This window comes from Cervus canadensis, chromosome 29 (genome assembly GCF_019320065.1).
Source record: "Cervus canadensis isolate Bull #8, Minnesota chromosome 29, ASM1932006v1, whole genome shotgun sequence".
In the NCBI taxonomy this organism is placed as follows: Eukaryota; Metazoa; Chordata; class Mammalia; order Artiodactyla; family Cervidae; genus Cervus; species Cervus canadensis.
In genome coordinates, this window is record NC_057414.1 from 45442445 (window position 1) to 45466814 (window position 24370).

The 24370-nt window shown below is 56.5% G+C and overlaps 1 protein-coding gene across 1 annotated transcript; it reads left to right on the plus strand.

Moving 5' to 3' along the window:
* The first annotated feature begins 9066 nt into the window (after positions 1 to 9066).
* Positions 9067 to 24153, plus strand: LOC122430765 (collagen alpha-1(III) chain-like). The gene is made up of 14 exons (XM_043451582.1): positions 9067 to 9074; positions 9230 to 9456; positions 9553 to 9629; positions 13999 to 14151; positions 14668 to 14787; positions 15308 to 15386; positions 15677 to 15950; positions 16121 to 16209; positions 16279 to 16519; positions 17278 to 17388; positions 17543 to 17668; positions 17771 to 17892; positions 17967 to 18199; positions 23704 to 24153. Exons 1-14 carry the CDS (start codon positions 9067 to 9069, stop codon positions 24151 to 24153), a joined length of 2310 nt encoding a protein of 769 aa, XP_043307517.1.
* The last annotated feature ends 217 nt before the right edge of the window (positions 24154 to 24370 follow it).

A 24370-nucleotide genomic window follows, 5' to 3' on the forward strand; every position in this document is an offset into this window, starting at 1 on the left:
CCTTTTTATGGCTGAGTAATATTCCCTTGTATTAATACACTGCATCTGCTTTACCCAGTCTTCCATTGATCGACGCTTGGGTGGCTTCCATGTTTTGTAAATAGTGCTGCTATTGGGGTGCTTGTGTCTTTTCGAACTAGAGTTTTCTCTGGATACGCGCCCAGGAGTGGGACTGCTGGGTCACGTGGTGACTCTACTGTTAGTTTTCTAAGGAGCTTTCACACTCTTCTCCACGGTGGCTGCATCAACTTACATTCCAAGGTGCAGCTCCTTTTTTTAAAAACAAATTTCTTAAACCTTTGCCTGAGATCGACAGGCCCACAGCACTGCGTGTGTGCGTTTACTTTCGGCTGGGCGGGGTCTTCACTGCCGCACGCGGGCTCTCCCCTCTAGCTGCGGGGAGCGGGGCCGCCCTGGAGTTGCCGAGCGCAGCTTGCGGTGGCCTCTCTTGTTGCAGAGCACGGGCTCCAGGCGCGGGGGCAGCAGCAGCCACAGCACGCAGGCTCGGTGGTTGCCACCTGCTGGCTCGGGGGCGCTTGGGCGTCAGGAGGGGTGCCGCAGAGGCCCATGAGTTCGGGCTCAGGCCCTGGGACGTGCAGGCTTCCATCGCCATGGTGCACAGGCCCAGTTGCCCTAGCGTGTGGGGTCTTCCTGGACCAGAGATCGAACCACATCCCCTGCTTTGGTAGGTGGTTTCTTTTCCACTCTCCCACCAGGGAAGCACCAAAGGGCAGTTTCATAAAAAATTCAAATATACATCTACCATATATGTGCCCTAACCACTCCCCCTCCCATATAAACACCCCAACCGCTCCCACCAACCATATATACACCCCAACCACTCTCCCCCATATATACACCCCAACCACTCCCCCCCATATATACACCCCAACCACTCCCCCCCATATAAACACCCCAACAGCTCCCACCAACCATATATACACCCCAACCACTCTCCCCCATATATACACCCCAACCACTCCCCCCCATATAAACACCCCAACCACTCCCCCCCATATAAACACCCCAACCGCTTCCCCCCATATAAACACCCCAACCGCTCCCACCAACCATATATACACCCCAACCACCCTCCCCCATATATACACCCCAACCACTCCCCCCCATATAAACACCCCAACAGCTCCCACCAACCATATATACACCCCAACCACTCTCCCCCATATATACACCCCAACCACTCCCCCCCATATAAACACCCCAACCGCTCCCACCAACCATATATACACCCCAACCATTCTCTACCTCCCAAATATATACCCCAACCACTCCCACCTACCATATATATTCCGCAACCACTCCCTACCTCAGTATTTATCCAAGAGGAAAAAAGCATGTCCACACGAAGACTTGTAAGCGGATGTTCATGATACCTTTAATTGGAAAAATCCCAAACTGGAAACAAATGTCCATCAGTAGAAAAACAGATAAAAGCAAACAGGGGTAGCTCTATGTGACAGATTCCACTAGGCGGTGAGAAGGGGTGAACCAAGGAAGGCGGTAGGGGGAGTAGCAAAAGTCAGTCAGCCGTATCCGACTCTTTGCAGCCGCATAGACTACTCAATCCACAGAATTCTCCAGGCCAAAATAGCAGAGTGGGGAGCCTTTCCCTTCTCCAGGGGATCCTCCCAACCCAGGGGTGGAACCCAGGCCTCCCGCACTGCAGGCAGATTCTTTACCGGCTGAGCCAGCAGGGCAGCCCCGGATGGCAGGGACAGTGCGGAATGCAAGAAGCCAAGGAAACAGGCGGACTCCCTGGCTGGTTCCAAGGATAGAAAGCTCTGGAAGACGCGACAGCGAACATTTGCAGTGGGGCAGTGGGGGAGGGGCATGAGGACGCCTTGGGATCCATGGGTGCGTGTGCCGCCCAGCTGTGGCTGCGGTTTACACAACATGCTTGTGGGTGAGTTTGACACGTGTTGAAATCTATCAGGCTGTGAGTTGCAAATGCCCACAGGTTGCCTGTATCTCAGTGGAGCTGCTCTCGAAGGGAATGGACATGAAAGAGGCTGAAGGTGTGACGGCCCCACCGCAGAGCCCAGCCATGGCCCTGCAGCTGCATTTGCGTTTGTTTTCAGACCCAGAACCTGCTCTTGGGAGAGGGGAAGGTCCCACACACCATGGTAAGTACTACTGTTGGGGTCCCTCGACTGTTCCCCCAAAGTAACCACGGCCATTCACTCAAGTAGCTGTGTGCTCAGGAAAGGGGACCCCACACTTGTGGGGGTGTTAAATACAGATCACCAATACCCTGATCTTGAAGAGCTGCCATGGGTCCCTGTTAACGAGGAGACCCATGGGGTCAAGAAATAAACAGTCAGGTCAACTTCCAGCTACACTGGTCTACTGGGCTCACAGACCCACTCAGTGGTCCTTTTCACGGTCTCTGAATTTATAATTGACATTGAGACGCTTGACAGTAATCCCAACAACTGGACTATGAGAGCACTCTGAAAAGCCCAGTGAGGAAGGTTAGGGAGGGACTGTGTTTTCTTGGCCTCCAAAATCACTGTGGACAGTGAGCACTGTCTTGAAATTAAAAGACACTTGCTCCTTGGAAGAAAAGCTAAGAAAAACAGAAAGCATATTAAAAAGCAGAGATAGCATTTTGCCCACAAAGATCTATATAGTCAAAATTATGGTTTCTCCATTAGTCATGTATGAATGTGAAAGCTGGTCCATAAAGAAGGCCAAGCACAAAGAATCGAAGCTTTTGAATTATGATGCTGGAGAAGACTCTTGAGAGTCCCTTGGACTGCAAGGAGATTAAACCAGTCCATCCTAAAGGAAATCAGTCCTGAATATCCATTAGAAGGACTGATGCTGAAGCTTAAACTCCAATACTTAGGCCACCTGATGCGAAGAGCCAGCTCATAGGAAAAGACCCTGATGCTGGGAAAGATTAAAGGCAAAAGAAGGGGGTGCAAAGGATGAGATAGTTAGATAGCATCACCAACTTGATGGATATGAGTCTGAGCAAACTTCAGGAGATAGTGAAGGACAGGGAAGCCTGGCATGCTGCAGTCTATGGGGTCACAAAGAGCTGGACAGGATTTAGAGACTGAACAGCAATAACAACGATCCAGCAGTCCCGCTCCTGGGTAAATATCTGGACAAAACCATAATTCGGAAAAGTACATGCATTCCTGTGTTCACAGAAGCACTATTTACAACAGTCAAGACCTGGAAACAACCCAGATGTCCCCTGACAGATGAATGAATAAAGAAGATGTGATGTATGTAAACATATATCTATCATTCCACATTGGCTCAGATGGCAAACAATCTGCCTGTGACGCGGGAGAGCTGGATTTGGTCCTGGGCCCGGAAGATCCGCTGGAGAAGAGAATGGCAACCCACACCAGTGTTCTTGCCTGGAGAGCTCCGTGGACAGAGGAGCCTGGCGGTCTGAGTCCATGAGGTCTCAAAGAGTCACACACAACTGAGCGATTCACACACACGCACACACATGCACACACACATGCTCGCACACAGACACGCACACACGCACACACGCACACACACGCGCGCGTGCACACACACACAGTGGAATCTTACTCAGCTGTACAAAATTAAAAAATGGCATTTGTAGCAACATGGATGGGCCTTGGGGTTATCATACTAAAGAAGTAAGTCAGACAGAGAAAGACAAATCGTCTATGATATCAGTTAGACTAGATATCTAGTCTAGCAGAATCTAGAAAATGATACAAACAGAAATAGACTCACAGACACAGCAACAAAAATTGCGGTTACCAAGGGGGAAAGGAGGCGAGCAGGATCCACTAGGAGCTTGGGGTCAGCAGACACACGCTCCTGTGTATACACACAGAAACGTCAGGCACCTACTGGACAGCACAGCGAACTATATTCAATATCTCGTGATAACCTACAGTGGAAAAGAAAACAAAAAGAATTTATTTACCTAAATCGCTTTGCTATGCACCAAAAACGGACACAGCACCAGAAACCGATTTTTCAGAAACGGAAACCGCCAGCTGCGTTGGACGTGCGCGTCCTGCCGGCACTGCCTAACCCTCACATGCGTGGTCGTCACCCCCAACTGCTGACGCTCAGGGTCTGCCCCTGTCTGTCCCTCCCTCCCCTCTGGTAAGGTCTTGCATGTTGCAGGCTGGGCCATGCGGTGATGCCAGGCTTGCAGCAGGCTTGGAGGCCAGGAAAGGACCCCGGCTCCTCACACGGAGGGCAGCCGCTCCCACACAGGCTCAGAATGCCCGCCCGGCTCAGGCTGGAGCTCAGCCTCCCGAGGGCATCCAGCCAGCCACACCGGCTCCACCGTCGGGGCCCCAGGTTTTCCCGAGCAGGGCAGTGGCGGCGGCCCCGCACCAGAGGCTTGGACACCTGATGGTCACCCTGGAACTCACCTCTCTCTGGGAGGCACAGGGGACTGGCTTTCCTGCTCGGGTCCCCGGCGTGCACGCGTTGCCCTCGAGTTTTCACGGTCCTTCCGTCGAGTAACTTAATCACAACCCCGAGTACCGTTGTCCGCCTGCCGTCAGCCCCCTCCTCACCCCGTTTCAAATGCCGGAACCACTGCCCGAGTGATGAGACAGGGCCGAGATGGCATTGGTGGGAGGCCTCACTCACCTCCGTGCTCTGAGAGATATTTCTTCTCCAATTTCCTTCTCCACCATCCAAGGTGCCTTCTGCAAAGATACATGATTTTCATAGCATGGAAAAAAAAATAAACAAACCTCAGCCTCTTTATAAAACACAAGAAAAAGTAGACTTAGGGAGAAAAAATGAAGAGCTTGTGCAGCTGACAGTACCGACGGCCTCTGAGGCCTGAGGGCCGCAGAAGTGACTGCACCCATCACGGTGAGCGCGGATCAGCCCGCCCTGGCCTGCGGGGCCTTCAGCGCTCGGTCAGCCCTGCACCAAGTCATCGGCGAGGCCCCGGAGGGGGACGTCCTTCAGGGGAGCCAGCTGCCCTCTCCCACAACCCATGTTCTTCCTCCAACTCGCATAACCGCTCAGGTGGGTGTTCAGAGGGGCCTCCAGGTGGGACTCTGGGACCCAGGCTCCTCTTGCGGATCACTCAGCCCCCTTCCATCGTCCCGAGGAAGAGAGGGAGCCCCTCATTCTGACGGGTGGAAACCGAGCTGCTCGTGGGCTGTCCCCCGGGATGTCCCCTGGCCACATGCTGGGTCAGGTTCAGGGCTGAAGGCTGGAGTGGGTAGCGGGCTGCCTGGGGAGGCCTGGCGCTCTGAGGATGGGCGACGTCCAGCAGGGAGGACAGGAAGAGGGGCTGGCCAAGTGCAGGGGACACAACGCATCTGGGGAGCAAGGATGGAGCCAGCGAGAAGGCTGAGGGGGACGGCAGGGAGGTGCCAGTGCCAGCTTTGGCCGCCAGGTCCCTGGAGACCCAGGGGACCGCACCTAGAGGAGGATGAGGACAGGAGGGCAGGTGGGGTGGGGAGGGGTGGGGTGGGCAGAAAGCAGCAGTTTGAGGCTCAGATCCACTCAGAGGAATCTGGGTGCTCAGGGCATCGAGACCGCGGGAGGTCCCGCCCCCACACCCAGCCCCTGCCCCGGGGAAGACATGGCGGCACTTCAGCCACAGGTGAAAGCTCTCCGCGGCTCCCACTGCCCTGCATGTGAGTGTCTGCACCCTGGCGGGGCTGGCAGGGTCCATTGGGCAGGAACCTGGGGGCCACATGGAGGGTGTGGATCTAGGAAGCCCAGACCAGAAGGGGCATAGAGGACACTGACCCGGAGGGGGTTGGAGTCGCTGGAGAGAAAGATGATGGTGGCCTGAAGTAGGTGCTGGGCACTGGGCGAATCCAGCCTCTGGGCTGTGCTGGGGCGGCTGGTGTGATTTCTGAGCCGGGCAGCCAGGCTGGCCCACAGGCAGAACTTTGCCTCTTAGCCAGGCCCTGGGAGGTCTCTGGGGAGCACAGTCAGGAGCCCGCGCGGCGGTCCAGGCGTGAGAGGCAAGGAAGGAGAGAGCCTCCGAGGGGCCAAGACAGTGGATCGTGCAACGTGCAGGCGTGTCTGGGGGAAGGGGGCCAGAGGGCACAGCAGCCTGTGGGCAGGCCGTCGGCAGGGGCTTCTAGCGGAGAGGAGACACAGGTGAGGAATTATCAGGAGGGCGGGCTCGATAAGATCCGAGACCTATTTGACCTGAGCCCCAGGGAGAGGGCATGAAGGGGGACCCCAGATCCCAGCTGGGGTGACCGGATGGCGCTGCCCCAGGTGTGAGTGAGGGCAGTGCTGGTTCTGGCTCCAGGGCACGTGGGCCGGACACACAGGTGAGTCTGCAGCTCAGGAGAGGCGGCCCGACGGGTGGCTGTCTGCAGGAGGCAGGCACCCCAGCGCTGCCCAGAGGATGCCCAGGACAGAAGTACCCCAGGGACTGAGCCAGGGAGGTTGGGCCTCTGCCCTGGGCCCCCGACACCCTTCCATCCCCCATCCTCCCACCCATGCCCTTCCCAGGCTCCCCCATCCATCCGCAGAGCTTCTGTGAGAGCCCCTAACCCAGTGGGGGTCTGGTGGGGGCAAGGCACCCATCGACAGGTGGGGAAACTGAGGCTCGGGGGTAGGGGTTCCCCCAAGGCTTGCGGGGGTTTGACCTGGCTACAGAGCTGGATGGCAGGCTTTGGACCCCTCACCCCGCCGACAGCTACCCAGACCCCAGCGTGGCTTCTGTGTGCCGGTGACGGGAGCCGGGCGCAGTCAGCTGAGGCTGGCCTGGAGATGGAGCTCCCAGGGCGGCAGCCCCTCCTCCCCAGGCCCTAAATGCTTCCAGACCCTGCTCTGCGTGGCCTTATCTGTGCCTTTGATCCATCTCATTCATCCTGAGCCCGTCTCCCCTTCCTGTGTGTGCCCGCCCGGGGGGTGGTGCACAGGGGGGGCCTCAGGGTAGGTCAGTGAGGCACTGAGCAGAGCGTGGAGCTGGTGAGGGCATCCCCCTCTGTTCCTTGGGTGCGGCTGGAGGCAAGTCTGCCCCTCCAGGATGGAGGGGAAGCCCCATCCCCACAGCCACACCCGCCATAATCCAGGTGTTCAGTGTAGGTGGGGGGTCCCACGGTTCTGCTCCTGGAATGCAAGCTCCTCACAAGAGGGGTTTGTTTTGATCACAGCTCTATCTCAGCATCTGGAACAGTGTCTGGTGTCCACTGAGGCTGAGTACAGGGTGAATGAGTGAGTGAATGAAAGAGTGAGTGAATGAAAGAGTGAATGAGTGAGTGAGTGAATGAATGAGTGACTGAATGAATGATGAGTCAATGAGTGAGTGAATGAGTTATCCAAGGAATGAATGAGTGAATGACTGAGTGAATGAGTGAGCAAGCAATGAATGAATGACTTAATGAATGAGTGAGTGAATGATAAGTGAGTTAATGAAAGAGTGAGTGAATGAGTGAATGAATGAGTGAGTGAATGAATGAGTAAAGGAAGGTGTGACTGAAGGAATGAGTGACTGAGTGAATGAAAGAGTGAATCAGTGAGTGAGTGAGTGAATGAATGAGTGAGTGAATGAGCATGTTAATGAATGAGCAAGCAAATGAATGAGTGACTCAATGAATGACTGAATGAGTGAATGAGGGAGTGACTGAGAGATGGAGGAGGGAGTGAATGAATGACAGAATGAATGAGTGAGTGAACGAATGAGTGAGCGAATGTGTGACTGAAGAACTGAGTGAATGAGCATGCTAATGAGTGAGCAAGCAGATGAATGAGTGACTCAGTGAGTGACGGAGGGAGTGACAGAGGATGGATGACCTAGAACGAGCGCGGGCTGCGCCTCCCTGCCGTGGCCTCCACCCTCCCTCCTGCTTCCACTGACCAGGCTGGGGAGGGTAGGGCGGGTCTCGCACACACCCGTGCCCCGCGTCCTGGACGCCCTGGGCTCCTGGGGTGCTGTCCTCACTTCCTCAGGGCCCCCTCTCGGGGCTCCCAGATCTCCCCGCGCATTGCCGCGGGCTTCCCAGCTGGATGCTCTGTGAGCCGGCCCTGGTCCACCCCAAGCCCTATTGGTCTCCAGGCCTCAGAGCCTCCATCTGGGAAAAGGAGGGCCCGCTGGAGGCTCAGGGGGCCTCACCCTCACCTTGTGGTCCAAGGGGTTGAGGGCAGGTCTGAACACATGCGGAGCAGCGGGGGCCCCACTGCCCCTTCTGGAAGGTGCCTGGCACAGCCCCGGGCCACTTCCCCTTCAGGAGCGTGCATCCTTCCGGGCGGACCCCACCTGGGGGAAGGGGCAGGATGGAGGCTGGGAGCCGGGACCCTCCAGCCTCGAGCTCAGACCCGCTCGTCCGGGCCCTGCCTACAGAGGTGCACACGGACCCAGGCAAAGGCGCTTCCCGGCTCGGCCTTGAGACACTCACCACCCTGCTGGACTCTCTTTCCTAAAAGTGGCTGTTGCGCTCCACAGACCTGAGCCTTCTCTGCCTACTCTGGAAGGTTCTGCTGGGGATCAGGGGCTCCTGGAGTGGGTGCAGAGGGCACCCCCGAGGGAGCCCCGGGTTCTTTGATGGCTGAGTGGGCTGGAGTCAGCTAGAGGCCCCAGGGCTCCTTGACTTCCATAAAGATCCAGAACCTTCTTTGTTTGGGGCCTGGCGAGGCCCCCTGAGGTCAGACACTGCATGGCCGGGCCCATGTGCCTTCGGAGGGGGATGAAAGCAAAACAGCCTCCCTGTGCTCAGACTCCCCATGAGGCTGGGGGCCGCCAGCCGCCACACCCAACAGGGAATGGCTGAAATGGGATGGAGCCTTCCAGAAAGGAGCTGCCACGTCCTCTTTAGGCGCCAGGTTGCCCGGTCGGAGGGTCCCGCCCTCGGCCCCAGACAGGCCGCTGCACCATCTCGCACCCTAGGGGCTCCAGGTCCAGGGTCCTGTCCACCCACCGTTGCCTCGGTGAGCGTGGAGGGTCCAGGCTGGGGCCCTCCTGCGGGACTGTGTGCACCATGGGGAAGGGGGGTCTACCTGGGGACCGACCCACATGCCCCAGGTGTGGCCCCAGGGGACGCAGCCCGCCTGGGGTCTGGTGTGGGTTCAGAGCAAACGCCGTGCTGACCCAGGTCCGGGATGCTCAGGTGTGCTGGGGCGCGCTGTCGCGTGTGTCTGTGTGTCTGAGTGTTTTCTCTGGGAGCCCGGCGTTGACTGTGGCTGCCTGCCAGCTCCACAGAGGCACACGGGGCGGCCGGCAATGTCTTGGGGCCCCCCCGCCTGTGCCTCACTTCTGGCTCAGGTTTCTGTCTGCGAGGCCCATCAGCAAGGGCCACTCTGTGACCAGGAGCCCTGTTGTCTCAGGTCCAGATGGAGACCCTGGTCCTGAGAACCCCGGACCGGCCACTGCCGGCACCACCCGCTTCTGCCTGGGGGACTTGACGGGGTGCTGGGTCCCAGGCAGCCACGGCCAGGCCGCCAGCCCACTGCGGGGCCTCGCTCTGTGGCCTGGCGTCCTCTGTGTCCTTGGTCAGGGCCTGGGGTGGCCGCCTGCCTGGCTCCCCAAGGGAAGGTCCTGGGAAAAGGGTGACCTGGGGGGTCAAAGGGTCCAACCCCTTCCAGTAGGCCTGCCAGGTCCCACTGACGGGGCCCAGCCGGGCCCACCACCAACTCCAGGCTGGAAGCAAGAGCAGCCTCTGAGGGTGAGGACAGGAGAGAAGCTGGATGCTCTGGGCAGTGGGGGTCAACACGTGACAGGGAGGAGAAGGTGAGTGGGGGGGCGGGACTCCATCTCACCTGGCCTCTGCCCTACGGCTGGAGTCTGAGCCTTTAGGGGGTGGCTCAGATACAGGAGACACAAGAGACCCTTCTGGATGTAGGACCCACGACAGGAGGGGCAGGGAAGGCACCCTGGGCAGCAGATTTCAGCTCCATAGACAGAAGGGCTGGCCGAGAGCCATGGCCCCTCAACGCAGGAAAGCGCTGAAAGCAAAGGTAGTGAGCATCCCGTGGCTGGGAGTGATCAAGCAGAGACCAGCTAGGAGAGCTGTGAAGGCACGCTCAGGGGGAGTGTCTCGGCCCTGAGTGCCTGGGACCTGCATCACTGCCCTCAAATAGAGGGATCCTGAAATCCAGCCACAGCTGGCAGGTCGGAGGCTCCCAACACAGCCACAGGGCGGCTTGTTGCTGGAAACGGGCACTGAATTCAGAAGAGCATCCTGAGGGCAAATGCTGACTCCCACAGAGCCCGCGTGCCCCCACGCTGGGCTGCCTTCCTGTCCGGATGCTCTGCGGGCACCCGCAGCTCGTTTATTTGGGGGAGCACTTGAATTAGGACTAATTTCAGTCCAAGAAAGATGGAATCAGATGCCTGACCTCTAGGGATAGGTACCCTCTGGCTGGGGTCCGCAAGGTGGTCAAAGTTGGCTGCCTGGGCGCCTTTCTCCAGGGTGAGGCCACTGACAGGCACTCCCGTGTCCAAGCATCACAGCCCCCAGTGGGCTGAAAAGGGCCACAAAGCAGCATTCATGGCCCCCCATGCTCAGGTCAGACGCCCCCATGTCCCTGTCTCCAGGCAGATGTCACAGCTTCAGGGGCCTGCCAGCCTCCTCATTCCCGTGGCCTTGCTGACATCCCACACCTGCATTTTTCAGTCCCTGAAAAGATATTTGAATATGGGGCTTTCGCCCCCGTTTTGATGGACAACTTCAGACACTTTTTCCAATAGTCCTGTACAAATGTGACAGTTAAACCATAAGGAAGGCTGAATGCCAAATAATTGATGGTTTTGAACTGTGGTGTTGGAGAAGACTCTTGGGAGTCCCTTGGACTGTAAGGGGATCCAACCAGGCCATCCTAAAGGAGATCAGTCCTGCCTATTCACTGGAAGGACTGACGCAGAAGCTGAACCTCCAATACTTTAGACACCTGATGAGAAGAACCGACTCATAGGAAAAGACCCTGATACTGGGAAAGATGGAGGGCGGGAGGAGACTTGGAGAAGGAAGGCCCCTGAACCCCTCGCTGGTGCCAGTAAATTCTGGGCACTGGCTTCACCCCAGCTTCCCCAGACGAGGATTGGACCACAGCGCTCCCTCCCCCGAGCCTGGCTTTGAAACCAATCAGAGGAGAGGAAGCCTCCAGGGAGGGGGTGCATGTGGGGAGTGGGGGCCAGCGAACAGATGCAGGACCCTCAGGACGAAAGGGAGAGGGGCCCACCTGAGGCGGCCATGCTCTGTGGACAGATCGCGTGGCTTGCCAGTCCCCTGTAGCTTGCGTCCAAAAAAGGGGGGAAATTTATGTCTGACTGTCATCCTGGGGGCTCTGAGAGCTTGTGAGGGGTCTGGAGCAACAACTGGAGCCCCCAGAGTGGACTGTGGATGGCTGGTGGGGTGGGGGGGGGGCAGGAGACCCAAGTATGGTCAGATCTGTCCATGGTGGTGGCCAGGAGGGGCAAGGGGGAGCCCCTGCAGGCAGGGCCAGTTCTCAGGGCCGGAGGGGCCCCGGGGACAACCAAGGGCGCCAGTGGCCGGGTCTCAGCACAGCCAGTGGGGTGCAGATTAGTGGGTTGGCCTGGAGCTGAGGCTATGATGTGCGTTTGGGCTGGAGTGGGCAGGGGGGAGGCCGGCTCAGCGGGTGTTGGTGAGCAGACAGTGGACAGGGAGTCTGAGTGTTAGGACAGGGAGGAAGCAGTGGTCCCCATCGCCACGCCGAGGAGAGTCCAGGAGGGGTGTGTGACCCACAGGGCCCTAGGATGTGACAACCACAAGGTCAGCGGTGAGCTTCTGGGCTGTGGTCACCAAGTGCAGATTCAGAAAGGAGGATGCTGGGGCCAGGGGCTAGGGCGGGGGTGGGAGTGAGGGTTTAATGGGGACAGAGTGTCCGTTTGGCAGGACGGATGAATTTCTGGAGACAGATGGTGACCTTGGTTCTTCAGCATGAGTGTAATTAATGCCACTCAGAAACAGTTAAAATGGTAAACTTTCCATTATTGTGTATATTTTACCACAATCGAAAGAAGATGGAATCCACTTTGTCGTCCTCTATTTTTAGATTTTTATGTGGCGATTTGGCCATGATCTGGCTTTGGCGCAGTTTGAAAAGCTCATCATTGTTTAAGCAAAGTGGAAAGCCCTTTATTCTGTGTAAACTGTGGGGGAAATCCTTTAGTCTCTTGAAACGCTACTGTGTTGCGTTTAAAAGCGGCAGATGAGGCCTCCATGGGCTTCCTTGGTGGTAAGGAATCCGCCTGCAGCGCAGGAGCTGCAGGTTCGATCCCTGGGTTGGGAAGCTCCCGGGAAGGAGGAAACGGCAACCCACTCGTCTTCTTGCCTGGAGAATCCCATGGACCAAAGAGCCTGGCAGGTTATAGTCCATAGGGTCGCAAAGAGTCAGACACAACCGAAGCTACTTAACATGGACGCACAAGCCACTGTAAGTGCCCAGACCAAGTGCCGCTGTGAGATTCAGTTAGCTGTAAAGGTCTGGTTTAGCCACTTTGACCACCTGCATCTTACGCGGTCAGCCAGTGGCGGCTGGGGGCTGAGTGACAGTCGTGTTTCTGTAAACTCCTTTCTATCATCAGGCAACCCCTCCTCTGACCTCTTATAGAAAAAGTTTGCTGCTTCCTGATCAAATACACAGGATACTCCAATGCCGAGTATTCCCTCAGAGTTTTATAATTCTTCCTCTGGGTCACCATGGAAACCAGCTGCAAGACAAAATTAATAAGAAGCTCAAATGCTTCATCTGCCAAACAACGGCCCCAGGATTGGAACCTGAGCAGCTGAAATTCTGGTGGTCTTCCCGAGGGAGGCTGTGGAGGAATAGCATTCACAGTGGGGAAGTGGCAATCCCGCTCACGGAGGGGACACGTCTGACATGCTTCTAGGTCCCAAAGAGAACTGAGGAGACATGTAGGGGGCTGCGGAGCCCCGCCCAGTAGTCGGAGGGGGGACGGCAAGTCTGGGAGTCACCCCACCATGGGAGGGATTGCCCAGAGACGGGGAGCAGGGGCCAGGCGGGGACAGTGAGGTCCCACGACGGGGATGGGGCAGCAGGGTTCTCTGGCATCCCTAATCACTGCAGATGGTGACTGCAGCCATGAAATTAAAAGACACTTGCTCCTTGGAAGGAAAGTTATTACAAACCTAGACAGCATATTAAAAAGCAGAGACATTACTTTGTCAACAAAGGTCTGTCTAGTCAAGGCTATGGTTATAAAGAAAGCTGAGCACCGAAGAATTGATGCTTTTGAACTGTGGTGTTGGAGAAGACTCTTGAGAGTCCCTGGGACTGCAAGGAGATCCAACTAGTCCATCCTAAAGGAAATCAGTCCTAGGTGTTCTTTGGAAGGACTGATGTTGAAGTTGAAACTCCAATATTTTGGCCACCTGATGCAAAGAGCTGACTCATTTGAAAAGACCCTGATGTTGGGAAAGATTGAGGGCAGGAGAAGAGGACGAGAGAGGATGAGATGGTTGGATGGCATCACTGAGTCAATGGACGTGAGTTTGGGTGGACTCCGGGATTTGGTGATGAACAGGGAGGCCTGGTATGCTGCGATTCATGGGGTCGCAGAGTCGGACATGACTGAGTGACTGAACTGGACTGAACTGAACTGAACTGAACTGAAACGCCATCGCAAGTGGCAAAGCTCTGACTATGGGGGAGACCACGTGACGACGGAGATGGAGTGAGCCAGACACAGCCCAGGACAGCTGGGAGCCCCCGGAAGCTGGAAGACACAGGAAGGACCCTCCCCTAGACCTCACAGGGAGCTCACTGACCTGCAGCCGGGGACAGGGACAGCCCCCCGGAGCTGCTTCCTAGGGGCAGCATCCCCAGAACCCTCCCCGAACGCCATCTGCAAAGAGATGGGGGTCTGGGCTGCAGCCCCTGGAGCAGCCCGCCTGCCCGGCAAGTGCCTCGCATCCCAGCCTGGGCTTCTCAGCTCCGGGCTGGGTAAGGCTGGACACACGGGGACCAGAGAACACAGGGCCTCACGCCGCCTCTCCCAGAAATGACGGCACCCCCCCCCCAACCTCTGCTTCCTGCCGCCCGCGTCCCCAGGGCCGTCCGCCCAGCACGCACCTGGACGGCAGCTGCCCATACCCCAGCCACAGCCCAGGCCAGGGGCCCAAGGAAACAACGGCCAGAGGACAAGGGGCTGAGGGGACAGGGGCAGCCACGGCTGCCGACCGACAAACCAGGGTCCGATTGACGGCAGGTCCTGGGCACCCAGCGTGGGGGTGGGGCGAGAACCAGCGAGGGATCAGAGCCCCGGCCGCCCCAGCCCCGGCCGCCTGTGGGCCTTCACAGTAAGCAGGCGATGCCCTTTGCTCGGCTGATGGGCAGGGTGCCCCAGATTGGGCCTCACAGCCCAGCCGGCGTCCCGACTACCGGGTCCCACGGGATGCTGGGGGACTGTGCGTGCAGGGCCTCAGGCCTCAGGGCTCGCCGGGGCAGGGGTGGGCTGGGTTCCAGAAATCAGGCAGTGTCCCTAACCCCAAGGGCCCCCACTACATGCCTGGGCTCCCCACCACACTCCCGGGCTTCCGCAGATGCCACTACTCGGAACCACTTGGAAATGGAGCCCTGTCTGGCTCACGGGGTCGGTGAGAAGACCCTGTGGCCCCCACGCCAGCCGAAAACAGCTCAGTCACCAGGGCGCGCGGAGCTGTTAGGTTATAAATCGGAAACAGCCGCATTATGCCTACGTCTCTGCCTGCTGCTTCCTAGCTGAGGGGCCCAAGGTCCAGCCGGGCCCGGGCCTGTTCCGAGGACATGGGCCCCTCCGGTCTCTACTCCCGCGCGGTGGCGGGGCACAGCGCCCCTGCCTCAGACTCCCACAGCCTCTACGTGAGGATGGAGGGGAAAATAACTGTAACTGCGGGGTGATGGCCGTTAGCGAACCTCATCGCGGGGACCCTTTTGCAATGTATGTGCCTGTCAGACTGTTTCGATGTACGCCTAAAACTAACACATTGTTCTCTGTCCATTTATCTCAATTGTTATTATTTTACTTTATTTCGGGGACCATGCCTGACTGTTTGTGGGCTGCTAATTCTTCAACCAAGAACCGAACCCACGCCCTCAGCAGTGAGAGCGCAGAGCTCTAACCCCTGGACCACCAGGGGATTGCCTTTCTCAGTCTTTACAACCTCAGCAGCAGGTGCCGTGAGCCGCGGTGGGCCCCGGCCTTGTGGCCACAGCCTGGCGGGAGCCTCCTGGGTGGGGATCTGGGGAGAGACCTGCTCACAACCCCCACACGGGGCCACACTCTGGGCCTCTGCCTGCATGCAGACTCCGGCAGCCGCTGCCTCACTCAGCCCCATCTGGGGTTTGCCCGGCTCCCGCTCCCTCTGCCCTTCTTCTGCAGCGGCCCCCGGGCCTGTTTCTAGCCGGCTGCCGGCTCAGCCCAGGCCCCCAGCCAGTCCACAGCTCTGCCTTCAAGACCTGTGCAGCCCCAGACACCCACCACCTCCCACGGCTTCACCCTGCCCCTGCGGTCCCCTACCTCCCAAAGCATCACCCTGCCCCTCCCTGGCCCACCCTTCAAGTGCATCCCTGGGCAGCAGGCAGAGGGGCCCTGGTAAAGCGGGGCCAGAGCCCTTCGGAGCTCCCGGGCTTGTAGGAGGAGCAGGGTCCCCAGGATCGGCCAGCTGGGGCAGCGAGGCTGTGGCCCCCAGGGAGCTCCCAGAGTGGGGAAGGCTGGCTTGGACGTCCCCCACTCACTGTCTCCTTCTAGACGCCCCGGCCCCGCCCAGGACACCCACCCACCTGGGGGCTGGCTCGTCCCCGCTCCCTGCCGGCCACGGGCTTCTCGGGCTGTCACGTGCTCCTCGACCTGCCTGCTCCGGGCACCTCCCGTGGGTCATTCCCGCCAGCTCCAGCCCTCACCAGCCGCCCCGGGCTCCTGGGGGCGGGGCCGGGCCTGCCCTGCCCCTGCGCATCCTCCGTGCAGACGCCCAGCCTGAGCAGGAACCGAGAACAGTCACTGATCAGAGCGACGGGCTCTCCTGGTGAGTCTGGGTGGGGGCGGGCTGCGGGTGCGGGCGCTGACTCTCCCCAGGGAGTCTCCCACCTGGCTGCCCGGGGAGGCAACCCCCTGCCCCTCTGAGTGGCCGCGTGTGGCTCCGCCAGAGGGTGGCTGCCAGCCTGCCCCCGTGAGCCGCCGCCCGCCCGCCTGCAGTTTGGACTTTCTGGGCTTCCAGTCCAGTGCCCTCCTGAGCTGGTGGCGAGGGCTGTTTGATCACAGCCGGTCACCCCGGCCCCTCCAGAGTGGGCCTCGTTAACAGCCCCTGCCTGGGTCTCCTTACCTGTGACAGCCCCCCCTCCAGTGCCGGCCAGCAAGGGGCCATGTGGCGGGGGAGCCTCGGGAAGCGGCTGCTGAATCAGGTCCCCGAGTTGGCGAGCCAGACGTGGTCACAGAGGAGGGAGACGTGGTTGGCACCGAGGGGCTGACATTTGAGCTGGGTATGGAAGGCGTGCGGGGCCTGCAGCAGGAAGGAGGGAGGAGCCGCCGCTCCCAGCAGAGGGGGGCAGCGGCCCAGGTGGTGGGAGCCGGGGCACCTGGAGTGCAGGAGGAAGAGTGAGGGCCCGGGGCTCCGGCCAGGGCCCTGGGTTAGAGCCAAGGGTGCCGGGGAACCACAGAGGGCCCCAGAGCAAGAGCCGTGGCCCTCTCAGCTGGAGGGCAGAGCCTGCCTGGCCACAATCAGTGATCGGCCAGCGGTCCCTGTGGTCCCACCCCCGGGTGAGACGTGGCACCTCATCTTAGGCGCTCCCAGCCAACCACGGCCACGGGCATCGCCCTCTTAAAGTGACAGAGCCCTGGGGTCTGGCTCGAGGCCGATCACGGGAGGTAGGGGTGGGCGGGAGGGCAGGCAGGCGATGGTGAGGGGAGGGGGTACTGCCTGGGCAAAGGGCAAAGACAGGAATGTGCAGTGCGTGTGCCCAGAGAAGAGCCGCCAGACTTGGCCGGGCCCTAGACGTCCGGAACAGTGGGAGCAGGCCGCCGAGGCTGGCCGCAGGCCCATGGAGTCCTGTGGCTCCCAGCCCAGACATGCGGCCCAGGGGGCGTCCTGAGGGCCCTCGGAGACTGGCCTCCAGGCTGCCAGCCTGGACCTGAGTTGAGAGGCACGGAGGGGACAGGTCAGCCCTGCCCGGCGGCCTTGGGGCTGCCACCTCCTCACTAGCATGCCCCTCCAGCCCGGAAGGAAACTGGGAGCCGTCACAAGCTAGAACTCGCAGGTAAACAAAGCAGGAGATCTGGCTGGGAAATGGAAGGCCCAGACCCCAGAGGGCCCTGAATTGTCTCCATGGGCTCCCCTGAGTCCCTGGGGACAGCAGGCTGACCCAGCGAGGCGGGGTCACCAAGGACAAGGTCCTAGTGCGGAAGGCGGAGGTCAGCCCCTCGCAGGCACATGAGGCCCCGATCACGGACGCTGACCCCGCAGACAGGTGGGCCCCAGGACCAGTCCCGCCCTGGGACTGGGGGGCCGACCGGAGCGACACTGAGAGAGAGACCTGAGGGGCTTTCACTCCACTGTGTCCCAGAGTGGGTGCCGAGTCACTGTGGGAGGCCCGGCGGCCCCCAACCTTCCTGCTCCTCCAGCAGCCCCAGCGTCCCGGCCCTGTGGGGGGCCCTGGTCTGGGCCCGACAGCCGCTAAGCCCCCAGACCGCCCTGGACCTCACCTGGCCTCACCACCTTCCTGCCTTCCGCTGCCCCCAGGCTCCCCTGTAGCCCCAAACCCCTTCGCTCCCCAGCCAGACTGACTCCCACTGTCCGCCCTGGGGTCCCCTGCCTCCCGCTGACAGGGCCCCGCCCCCTGGCGCCCCCAGGCCTGCTGGGGTCTTGCAGCCTGCTCGCAGGATCGCGGAGCCCCTGCCAGGGGAGGGGCGTGGCTGCCCGCACCAGCCCCTCTCAGCGACCTTAGCCCTGGCTGCTGCCCACCACGAGGGAGGCAGGGGCTGTCATCAGCTGGGCCCCCCGTCCACACCGCATGACTCGGCCTAGCAGCCCCCTGCACCTCCCCAGTCAGCAAAGACTCCCCCAAACCGGCCGCCACCCTCGCTGGGAGCACGTCCGTCCACCAGCAGCCTCTCTCCTGCTCCAGGCGTTGCCTCAGCTGCCCTGAGTCACAGCCACGCCCCTGCGGGCCCCCACTGGCCTCAGAGAGCTGGGGTCCAAGACCCGCCGCCTCGAAACCACCCAGCGAGGGGTCAAACCCGTCCCTGAGCCTGAGGTTCTGGACTCCTGGCACAGAGAAGGTGGGGGTCGCAGGACGCTTGTGTATGTCTCCTGGCGGGGAGCTCACCCCTTCACGGCACGACTGACCCTTCCGTTGTTAGAAAGTTCTCCGTCTCCATGCTCCCCACTCAGGGTGTCTCCCAGGCCCCACGGGTCTGGTTACTGGGGGAAGTGGCAGCACCGATTTTGAAATCCTTTTGAAAATGTTTTTCCTTTGTTTTGTTTTATTTAGAAATTTCCCAAATTTTTACCAAGTTAAAGACACAACCACAAGAATGTGTAGCCTGGGTGGACAATTGGCATAAACAACCCCTCCCCCACTGCCCAGCCTCCCCCCAAACCGCTGCCCCCCAACTCAGCAGCAAAATATGCCAAACATGTGTAAGAAAACAGCAGTGCAAACAGATCCAGGCCAGGGGCACAGAAACGCACACACACGCACACACACGTGCACACACACTAAAGAGCACGTGTGCACCCATATATGTATATATATACACGCGAAAACCCACACACATGTGTGCACCCATATATATATATACATATATATATACACGCGAAAACCCACACACACGTGTGCACCTATATATATATATACATATATATACACACGCGAAAACCCACACACACGTGTGCACCCATATATATATATATACATATATATACACACGCGAAAACCCACACACACGTGTGCACCCATATATATATATATACACACACGTGAAAACCCACACACACGTGTGCACCCATATATATATATATACATATATACACACACGCGAAAACCCACACACACGTGTGCACCCATATATATATATACACACGTGAAAAACCCACACACACGTGTGCAACCATATATATATATACACACACGCTAAAACCCACAACACGTGTCACCATATATATATATATATACATATATAACACACGCGGAAACCCAACACGCACGTGCACCCAAAATATCATATACATGACAACCCAACACAGTCGTGCACCCACATATTATATATATATATTACATACGTGAAAAACCCACACCACATTGCACCCATTAGTATATAATATTACATTGACAACCCACACAAGCGGTTGCACCCACATAATTATATAAATATACATACGTGAAAACCCACACACAACCCATGCACCCATATTTATGAATATACCATGACAACCCACCACGACGTGTGCACCACTAATATTATAACACAGTAGCGTGAAACCCACACACACGTTTGTGCACCATTATATATATATACATCAGCACGCGAAAACCACACACACGGTACCCATATATAATATATATATAACACGCGAAAACCCACACACACGTGATGCACCCATAATATATATACATATATATACAGGAACCCACACACACGTGTGCACCCCATATATATTATATATATAATATAACACCCGAAAACCCACACACACGGTCACCTAGTTATATATATATTGTACAGATCAAACCAACGTGTCAACCCACATATATATATATATATTACAACGTGAAACCCACACACACAGCACCATATATATATATTACATGACAACCCACAACACCTGTGCACCCACATATAGTATATATTATACATACGTGGAAAACCCACACACACAGCACCCATAATATAATAATATATACATGACACCCACACACACGTGTGCACCCACATATATAATATATACACATACGTGAAAACCACACACACTGTGTGCACCCTATATATATATACACACACGCGAAAACCCACACACACGTGTACACCCATATATATATATATATACACACGCGAAAACCCACACACACGTGTGCACCCATATATATATATACATATATATACACGCGAAAACCCACACACACGTGTGCACCCATATATATATATATATATATATACACACGCGAAAACCCACACACACGTGTGCACCTATATATATATATATGTACATGACAACCCACACACGTGTGCAACCACATATATATATATATATATACATACGTGAAAACCCACACACACATGCACCCATATATATATATATATATACATGACAACCCACACACACGTGTGCACCCACATATATATATATATACACATACGTGAAAACCCACACACACGTGTGCACCCATATATATATATACACACACGCGAAAACCCACACACACGTGTACACCCATATATATATATATATACACACGCGAAAACCCACACACACGTGTGCACCCATATATATATATACATATATACCCACACACACGTGTGCACCCATATATATATATATATATATATATACATGACAACCCACACACACGTGTGCACCCACATATATATATATATATATACATACGTGAAAACCCACACACACGTGTGCACCCATATATATATATACATATATATATACACGCAAAAACCCACACACACATGTGCACCCATATATATATATATATATACATGACAACCCCCCACAACACACGGTGTGCACCCACATAATATTATATATATATACATACGTAGAAAACCCACACACACGTGTGCACCACATATATATATAATTATAATTATATACATGAAAAACCCACACACACGTGTGCACCCACATAAGATATTTATATAGATACCGTGAAACTCCACACAACGTTGCACCCCCATTATAATATATACTTATATACATGACAACCCAACACAACGTGTGCACCCACATATATATATATATATATATTACATACATGCAAAACCGCACACACACGTGTGTGCACCCATTATATAAACTTATATATACACGCGAAAACCCACACACACGTGTGCACCCATATATATACATATATACATGACAACCCACACACACGTGTGCACCCATATATATATATATACACACGTGAAAACCCACACACACGTGTGCACCCATATATATATATATATACATATATATACACACGCAAAAACCCACACACACGTGTGCACCCATATATATATATATACATATATATATACACGCGAAAACCCACAACCCCAAAAACCACCACCGTGGTGCAAACCCCCCACATAATATTATACATATATATTATACACGCGGAAACCCACACACACGTGCTGCACCCATATATATATATATGTTGAAAACCCACACACCGTGTGGCACCCATATATAATTATGATAATATATATATACATGACAACCCAGCACACAGCGTAGTGCACCCACAATATATATATATATATATATATATCATACGTGAAACCCAAGTACACTTGTGCACCCATATATATATAATACATATATATACACGCGAAAACCCGACACACATGTGCACCCATTATATATATATATACATGAAACCCACACACACGTGTGCACCATTATAGATACTAATATTACACACGCCGGAAAACCCACACACAGTGTTGCACCCGTATATATATGATACATTATATATACACACGCGAAACCCACACACACGTCACCCATATATATACATATTAATACATGACAACCCACACCACACGTGTGCACCCATATATTTTTTATTAGTATATACACACGTGAAACCCCAACGCGGTGCACCCATTTATATATATTAACATATAGATACACACGCCAAAAACCCACACACACGTGTGCACCATAAATATATAATATATATATACACGCGAAATCCCAAACCGTGTGCACCCATAATATATACTATATATATATACACCAAAACCCACACACACGTGTGCACCCATATATATTATATATACAGACAAACCCACACACCAACGTGTGCACCACATAATATATAACATATATATTACAATACGTTGAAAACCCACACAGCACGTGTGCCACCCATATATATATATATACATATTAATAACGCGGAAACCCACACAAACACGTCGTGCACCCATATATTAATATATATACATGACAACCCACACACACGTGTGCACCCACATATATATATATATATATACATACGTGAAAACCCACACACACGTGCACCCATATATATATATATATATACATGACAACCCACACACACGTGTGCACCCACATATATATATATATATATATATATATATATATATATATATATACATACGTGAAAACCCACACACATGAGTGCACCCATATATATATATATACACGTGAAAACCCACACACAAAGATGCAGGCATGCGCACACAGAACCATGGAAACACTCCCTGCACGCATGTGCAAGCACACATGTGCACGTGCATTCACACACACATGCACGCACGTGAAAACACACACAAGGGCACACACAGGCACGCACACACACTCACACTGCTGTGTGGTCGCCCTTTCCCCAGTCCCGGCTGCCAAGTAGGAACAGGTCTGTGTGCGGGTCAGTGTGCTGTGTCCAGCCCCCCACCGTCCCTGCCAGCAGTGGTTTGCCCTGTCTCTGCCTCAGTTTCCCCATCACCTCCCCAGCCCCCAGGTCCTGTGGAGAACCCAGCGGGACCAGAATGCCAGGAGCTGCTGACCAGCATATGCAGCCACATGACGTGGGGCCCAGGTCCGAGTCCCACAGCGGTCCTCAGAGCCAGGGGCCTGGGGACCCTCCAGGGCAGAGTGGGAGCGCTGGGGCCTTAGCAACCCTCCCCCAGGAAAACTCGACCATCAGACCACGGAGGATCTCTTCTCAGAGGGCCCTGGGACTCCAGCGGCCTGGACACAGTGTTGGGCGGTGGGAGCTGGGAGGACCCGGGACCAGCCACAGCATCCACCTTAGAGCCCACAGGCTGCACCCCGAGGACACCCCAGCTCCTGCTGTGACTTCTCCAGCCTGCCATGGACTGCTGTGGCCTCGAGGAGCTGCCCTGGTCAGTGGCCTCCAGGGCGGGCTGGTCCACTGCCTCCAGCCCAGGTCCTCTCCCCACTCCTCGGCTGTCGAGACCAGCTTTAAGAAATGGGTTCAAACTCAGACCTTCCTTCACCAGAAGCCCCTGATCATCACTGTCCTGCAGGCCTGAGAGCCAGCTCTGACAACTCCTGCCCCGGGGGGGGGGGTTGGTGCCTGGGAGGCCTGCTGAACCCTAGGCCGGCAATGCTCCCCCCCGCCAGAGGGAACAGGACTAGCAGGGAGGTTTGGGGCCTGGGGGGGACTCTGGGGTCCAACGGGAGGGTCTTGGAACCAAGGCTCACGCCTCCTGGATGAGGAACAAGCCCGCTCAGCGAGGGAGGGCGGGGCTCGGGGAATTTCGCTGGCACAGGGACAGGAGGGAGAGGATCTTGGCCTTCCGAAATGTTTACTACATCAGGAAACTAATTCACTACGCACGGGATTCAGTGACGAGGTACAAAAACACACGCGCGCGCACTCGGGATAAATTGTGTCCAGGCCGGTCACCCTCAGCCCAGCCTGGGGAGACAGCGGTCACACACCACGAGCTGGGGGTCAGATGGCTGGGGGCGAGGACAGGGCCGCATCTCACCCCACCCCACCCACCCCGGCCCGGCCCGCCCCCCCGCGGGCTGTCACGGTTACACAGCTCCAGACTCTGTTTCCTCATTATAGGCCCCACCGAGGGGGGCCGCTGACCCGCAGCCTCAGGAATGTGCCTTCACGGAGCCCGGGGCGGGGACTCAGGGTGCCCGCTGCCCACGCAGCCCCGCCCGCCAGAGGCTCTCCGAAGGCTCTCCCACCTGCCCAGCCTGCGGGCCCCCGGGGGAGCCCACAGCACCCCGACATTTGGCCAGGCCAGCCCCGGCCGGGACAGACAGAGCCCAGCTGCACTCCTGCGGTGGACTGGCAGGTCCTGGACCCGGAGTGGGGGCAGGCATGCTGACCCGGGTCGGCCCGCGGGTGCCTGAGCCCAGCACAGCAGACCTAGGGCAGCGCGGCCAGAGGCTGTGTGCGCGGGGGCCAGAGCGCACGGCTTCGGCCTCGGTGGCTGGGCCGCCCCCCCAACACAGCCAGCACCAGCCAAGGCTCCCCGGACATGAGGGTCCGCGCAGCTCACAGTAGCCCTGAGAAGCCAGGTGAGGGACTGCCCGGGGCACAGACAGGAAACGGAGGCTTAGAGAGTCAGCCGGCCGGTCAGGTCCCCCCGGCCGGAGCCCCTCAGCCTCCTGCCTGCCTGGCCCTGCCCGTCTACCCCTGGACCCGCACCGGGCTCCCCTCTTCCCCTCCAGGTCTGAGGCACCATCTCTCTCGGGAAGTGAGCTGGCCACACCCCTCCCAC

What these genes read in the sequence shown, in the direction of transcription:
- LOC122430765 (XM_043451582.1), top strand. An exon ending in AGCAAGAGCAGCCTCTGAGG is followed by an intron (nt 9,630 to 13,998) that starts GTGAGGACAGGA and finishes CCGCGTCCCCAG; the next exon opens with GGCCGTCCGCCCAGCACGCA. An exon ending in GTCACCCCGGCCCCTCCAGA is followed by an intron (nt 16,210 to 16,278) that starts GTGGGCCTCGTT and finishes AGTGCCGGCCAG; the next exon opens with CAAGGGGCCATGTGGCGGGG.